This window comes from Amblyomma mixtum, chromosome 8, assembly GCF_055824585.1.
Source record: "Amblyomma mixtum isolate Tamu chromosome 8, ASM5582458v1, whole genome shotgun sequence".
In the NCBI taxonomy this organism is placed as follows: Eukaryota; Metazoa; Arthropoda; class Arachnida; order Ixodida; family Ixodidae; genus Amblyomma; species Amblyomma mixtum.
In genome coordinates this window covers 103772973-103779699 of record NC_143019.1, presented here as the reverse complement: position 1 = coordinate 103779699, position 6727 = coordinate 103772973, and the positions used below count along the sequence as shown (strand labels likewise).

Below are 6727 nucleotides of genomic sequence, written 5' to 3'. Positions count from 1 at the left end.
AAGAATGCTCGCAGTTCCGCAACACAGTTTGGCTTCGGCATCTTTGCTATCGCGGCCATGTTGTCTGTCTTAGGTAACAATCCGTCCGCACTTATACGATGTCCCAGAAATTCAACTTCTGGTTGCCTGAACTTACATTTCTGCGGATGCAACTTGACACCGTGCTGCCGGAAACGTTCGAAAACTTGACGCAGCGTCTCCGAGTACCCTCGTTTCTCCGCGATTACCACATCGTCCAGGTAAACTTGAACGCCCGGAATGCCTTGCAGGATGCCTTCCATACGTCTCTGAAAAATAGCAGGGGCGGAGGCCACACCAAAAGGAAGTCGATTAAAGCAAAACAGGCCTTTCTGAGTGTTTACGACCAAGAGCTTCCTGGTTTCCTCGTCGAGTGGCAACTGATTGTACGCATCTTTCAAGTCGATGGTGCTGAACACTTCACCCCCGTTTAGGTTAGCAAAAATATCCCGTATTTTTGGCAATCGGTACTTCTCTGTGACACATGTAGCATTCGCGGTGACTTTGAAATCGCCACACAATCGAATGGAGCCATTCTTCTTGATAACGTGAACGAGAGGCGTGGCCCAGTCCACGCTGTCGATAGGCGATAGAATGCCTTCTTTAACAAGCCGGTCTATTTCCTTAGACACTTGCTCTCGCATTGCATATGGCACAGAACGAGCTTTGCAGAATCGCGGCTGCGCATTTTCATGCAACCGCAAATGAACTGCGGGACCACCAATGCGTCCTAGGCCTGGTGTAAACAGATCGCTAAACTCTTCTAACAGCGCGCTAACCTAAGCTTGCTGTGGAAAATTCCTCTCACCCGTACTTGCCTCGCCGACAATGCTCAGGACAGCCCTTCCGTTGCGTTCAAATGCGCTGATAACGTCGCGTCCGCACAAATTCGGACCGTCACACTGCAGCACGGTTAGCTTCGCTTCCAGAGTTTTACCCGAGTACGAGACAGGAAGCCGGAGCTCCCCCTTCACGGGAAGCTTGCCAAGAAAGCAGGACAACTGCAAAGACGTCTCGCGGAGCGCAGGCCAGGCGTGCCGATGCTTGCAGTATGTCCCCCACGTAATTATGGAGACCGGTGAACCGGTGTCTACTTGCATCTTCAGCGGAATTCCACTCCAGTCGAAGGTGCGAACCACGGGCTTGACCAAGTTAACAGATGCAGTGTACACATTTAGCAGACAAAGCTCGCTCTCTGAAGGATGCTCTTCGCAATGTGCCACTCCTGGTTGTTGCAGTACACACATCTTCGCTAGATGCCCTTTTCGTCGGCAGCGAAAATACTCCGCCCGGCGAAACTTGCATTTCGCTGCTCTGTGCCCAGTGCTACCGCAGCACGAACAAACAACACCATCGCTCGGTCTAGGTGAAGTATGCAGGCGAGTCTTCTGGTAATGCGGTGGACCCTGCAGCTTGCTCTTCACAGCGTGAACGTTGCCTTGACCCTTTGTCTTATCCATGTGATCCACGCTGAGGGCTGCCATCTCTGCCGCTAAAGCTGCCTCCTCTGCTTCTTTGAGTGTCAGCGACGATTTTGACAAGAGTGCTCGCTGAACTCCAGCGTCACGCAGGCCGCAAACTAGTCTGTCTCGTAGCATCCTGTCCCTTGACTCACCGAAGTTGCAACCGCAGGCCATCTTCCGAATTGCGACAATGAAGTCCTTCGTTGTTTCGTCAGGACGCTGATACCTGGTGAAGAACTTGTAAGACTCCGCTATTTCATTGCCCTGCGGCGCAAACTGCTCAGTCAGTAGCTCGACCAGATTAGCGTAGGTAAGCTCTTGAATCTTGGCCGGCGCGCAACGCCCCGTTATTCTGCCGACTGTTGCTGTACTTAAAGCTGCCGTTAGAAGCGCCCGTCGCTTCTTCGAATCATCGATTCCGTAGGCTTCAAAATAGGACTCCAGACGTACTTGGTATGCTTCCCATCTGTCGTCCACTTCGTCGAAACCCGGCGGTCCAACGTGGGCTGCCATGGAGCAGCCAGTGCCCGGCGGTGGGCCGCTCGTCGCCACTGTAGTGAATCGACAAGTGGTTGGCGAAGAAGAAGGAACAAGCTTTATTAGCGGTTAGTAGTTTTATAGCCTCTTGGATAGTGACGTCACCGGGACCACTGCCGATAACAGATGGCTTGGTCGGTGGGCCTCATAAGATAAGCACGGCACGTGTCAGTAGCGCATTCGGTTCACAACAGGCAGGTGTCGCAAACTGGAATCGCTTAAAAAAGTAAGACGGCAAAAGTGTGTTTGTCTGTTTTTCAATTTATGTTCTTTCACGTTTTCGCTGCGCACTTTTAAAGGGCAAGTTTTGCCTCGGGTGCTCATGCCTCCCTAGGGACGCTGATCTAATTCTCTCGATCAAGGGCTTGAAACCTCCAAGGCTTTCTGCGTCTTGCTTCCTTTTCTAATATTTTTATCTCGTATCAAAATCAGGACTGAAGAGTTTTTCAGGTTGAAGTGTTTTTCTCAAGTGCGAATTTCCCAGCTTCGGTGCGATGTCTTTGACGTTTCCATTTCCTCAACAAGAAATCCTTCTTCTTGGTCTGCGCATGTCTTTTGCGTCAGCTTCCCAGCTTTTCTCGTGTCCAAAAAGGATACAATGCCACGTTCTAAAGCATCTCCTAGCTCTTTTTCCTGTGCACAATTGGAAGACGCGGCCCATTGTCCGAGTTTTAATGATAGCAAGGAATCAAACTCACTGACTCCAGTATACAACAAAAAGTCCCGTCTTTTAGCTTCGCTTTTAGTGCATAAAGTAAGAAGCACACGTTTTTCTATCGAGTTTTTGTATATTGCCGTTTCTGGAAAATGTCTTGAAAGAATGATTAACCTGAATATGCACTAGAGATTGCATTGAGTCGAGCGCTACTCACCAGCATCAGTACTAAAGTATATTCTCCTCGAAATAATCTCTGTGAAAGGGAAGATAAGGAAATTTGTATGTATGGTATATCGGGTTGAGCGTTCTTCAGCGACACATCAGCTATGAAGGACGCTGTGTTTTCACTTAACGTTCACGGTCATCGGGTGAAACTATATTTTATTTCTACAGAAAACATTAGAAAGTATGCATTGGGTCAAGTGTTGCACCTGTTGCAAATCTTGATTCATATCGAAAAAAAAAGTTTCTGGTTGCTGCATGTAGTGCGCCCGTCGCTTAGAGTTAAAACCGAGGTCTGTAATAGCAACGAGCTGAGTTTTCATCAGCTTGCTCTAAGGGCGTTATGGTATCAACTTTAGTGGCCCTCGCAGCCTGAAGCCACGCAGAGGCTATAAGCAAGGTTATGCCAAACTGATAAAGGCAGGTCAGTGGTTTCATGCCCTAGAGCTGCCACTTCTCGTTCTTATCGCGACCTTTTTGGCGAAACTTTGGAGGCGGGAACTTCAGTAAAATAAAATGGCGGTTTTCGTTATCATGTCATTACGAGAGGAGGCGAAAACTTCCCCCAGTGGGTTAAGTCAGAGGCGATCAGACGTGTCATCCTCTATGCACACAGGCTCTTTATTGCTCTGATGAGCGTGGACAACAGATACCACGTACGTGCGATCGTTTCGGCACCCCTGAAGCTGGCTGCAATTTTCCCCCAAATGGGTAAAAAATTAACGGTCGGTAGTTGCAACAACCACCGGCTCTCCACAACAAAGCCCGAGGCACTTTTTATCACATGTAGCAAGGGCGCTATTTATAGACTGCCGTTGTCATGCGGTAACGTGTACACCAAAAAGACTGGCTGGTGGCGGTGGATCCTGGCCGTGGCGGTCACAATTCTATGGAGGCGAAACGCAAAAAGCGCCCGTGTGCTGTGGGATGTCAGTGTCTCTTAAACCCCACGTGGTCAAAATTTCCGGAGCCCTTTACTACGCCTCCTCTCATAGCGTGAGTCTCAGCGCTATGGGACGCTAAACTCCGTAAATCCATTGTCGCCACATGGTAGTGATTGCGCCGTTATGCTGGTTTTTCTTTACTTGCTCCTAAGCATATTCATCTAAACTTCAGCTGCAAGTTAGCGCGTGAGATAGCTTGTTTCTCTTGTTTGTCTTGTCTAATTTGCGCATTCGATTCCATTGCAAGTATTCAATAACGAACTCAGGTTTCTTTGCTTTTATAAAGGAAACGTGTTACGTAGGCAATACTGAGTACCAGAAGAAATGAGACGCATTTTTTGTTGTCTTGGAGTAGATAATTTTGTGAAGTTTGAGTAGTGAACATAGTTAGCATAACACAAATACCACGTGGCATGCCTCTTGAACCGCTAGATCTGCGACGTTCAGTCTCTCTTCTTTGTCTGCTTCATAGATATGGGTACAACACCGCCCCGTGTCCCCTTCCTCTAATTGTTCATTCACCTATATCTCAGCGGTCTCATAATCAGCTCAATGTTTCGCGAATTTGCGGTGCTACTCAGAGATTCAATTTCTCTGTGGGTTCTCGGTCCATATCACTTTGGAGTGATCTTCCCGACAGTAGCGTTTCCATACCTAGCCGCGATATATTTCGAGAGAAGTAGTTTCACCATTGCTCACGCTTACATCGTTTATCTAATTCCAACGTGTTTATATTCTGTTTAGTTGTCACGCTGACTTCTTTGCACGTGTTGTCAGCTCTTTTCAGTTACATTGGTGCGCAATATGTTGAAATACTTAACGATTACTTTTCTGTTTGTGCGCGGTATTTGAGAGTGTAATCTTGTTACCGTTTGATGTTATGAATTGTATTAACACATATTTGTGAGCTGTTGTTTTTTTGTGTATTTGTCTCTGCGTTTCGTTGGTTGTCTGATATTATGTTCAATTCTAGTTCGCATGCGTATACCTTTACCGCCCCCATTACTAAATGCTCCGAACTGGAGCCTGTGAGGAATTGTGGATAAATACAAAAATTCTAGAACTTAGCTAGTGGATATAATAAAGGCATTTTAACCTTTCCTGAATGTACTTACGCTCTTAGATCTATTATTAAACACGTATACTCGAAGGTCGTTTACTATGTGCGCTAACAGATTTTTCTCGTACTGCGGAAAAAGAAATTCTGTGGTAGTGCACAAAATTATTACACTTGGAATGTCTGGACGTCATTTTTAATAAGACGAATATTCCTCTGGTCAAAGCTGCCATGCTTTAAATTCAATATCGGCGGCATGCCACTGACTAAAAGAAAGAGACATTGCCGACGTCGTCGCGTCCAGCTGTTAGGAGACGCGCTTTCTTTCTTCGTATTACTGTGGGTCATTTGCTGCTATAGCAACCTCTGTTGTGATTATTAAGAGCTAGAGTGACTCCTCCCATCAGCACCTGTAACATCCCTCTACTGGCATTTCGCTTGAAGTGATTTCACACACGATGATTTATTTGCACCCAAATGGTTATAATTACGCACACAATAACACAACTGCCGCGGTACGTTACACCTTGTGAAGCCTTCAAAAAACCCGCAGCCTACGGGGCCCCTTGCAGCAATTAAACTGTGTAGGGCTGAAAGTGCATAAAAACCATTTGCATATAACCCAGCGTCGTAAGGTTAAAAATGTTCTTATGTGGAAGACCTGCCTCGGCAAGCATGTTTAAACATCTGCGCTTGCAAAAAATTATCCGCAAGTGCATTTCTACTCAGGACGGGCATGCTCTAGACGAGTTACAAGACCGGCACTTAGACCCTGTAAGCGGTGTAGTCGACAATACGCGATTCTGAGAAGCAGTTCTTTGCTGCGAAGAATATCGTGCTGCGGCACTAACCTGTAGCTTCTGACTGTGGTAAAACTGGACTACTCAGCCTGATGCCTTGCTCTGATGCGTCGCGTCACGTGGGTACATATGGACTGTGACGATGCCATGGCTATGAACGACACGGCGCCGCCTTCATGTTGGCACGTTTCAGCGCGGGCTTCTGAAACCACGCGGCGTGTAGAGTAAAGAGGAGTTGGGACGCAGTGCCCAGTCTGTTCGTCTCGTCCGACGACGCACACACCCTGTAGGTTGTGGGAACGATTTTCCTTCTCTTACAGCGTCGTGACCACTTCGAGACTGATGCGAAAGACGACCCCGGCATACAGAGCCCCGGATACTACAGCGTCCTGGCTCGCTGGAGCGCGCTTTCGTCCGGCGGCGCGCTACCAAGCACCTCCTATCCTCATTTCAGCCACCGATGCCGCTGTTCCAGCTAGGCAACAACGGGGGATGGGCGTCACGTCCTAGGGAGACACAATGTTTCTTCTACAACCAATATGGGGTTCTTCGACGGACGACGCAAATAGAACAGACGCCAGGTTCCAACGACTAACTTTTCTCTATCTACCGGTTCCTACGAGGAAGGGGGCGCAGCGCCATTGATTCTAAGAGCCCTGCTACACTGGCAACGCAGATAGGGCAAAGCAAGGAGCGGAAAGTGTGGCGAAAAAATTATTGTTGATTCTTTATTATTTGTCCTATAAAAGGAACACCTCTCCTTATGGTTAAGACTCATATATATAACTTTCTGAAGAGAAGCCTAAGGTTCTCTGCCGCCGGCGTTTGGAGAAGATTATAATCCATGCAGGCATCAGGGACAAATTTTAACTGGCTCGCAAGAACAGCTCCCGCAGCTAATGCATTCGTTTAAACGTGGTTTGGGGGAGAATGGTAACCGGTGCATTCGATAGGGGAGGTAGAGTTGGTGGCTGCAGTGCATGTACGGCATTTACTATTTGTCACGCAAAGGGGGGCAGTATAAGAAG

At 47.7% G+C, this 6727-nt stretch overlaps 1 protein-coding gene across 1 annotated transcript; it reads right to left on the bottom strand.

The window, feature by feature from the left end:
• Positions 1-915: 915 nt before the first annotated feature.
• LOC149333748 (uncharacterized) lies at positions 916-1994 on the bottom strand. Its single transcript, XM_089557790.1, has 2 exons — positions 1004-1994; positions 916-920 (listed from the first exon to the last, which is right to left on the bottom strand). Exons 1-2 carry the CDS (start codon positions 1992-1994, stop codon positions 916-918), a joined length of 996 nt encoding a protein of 331 aa, XP_089413916.1.
• Between the last annotated feature and the right edge of the window lie 4733 nt (positions 1995-6727).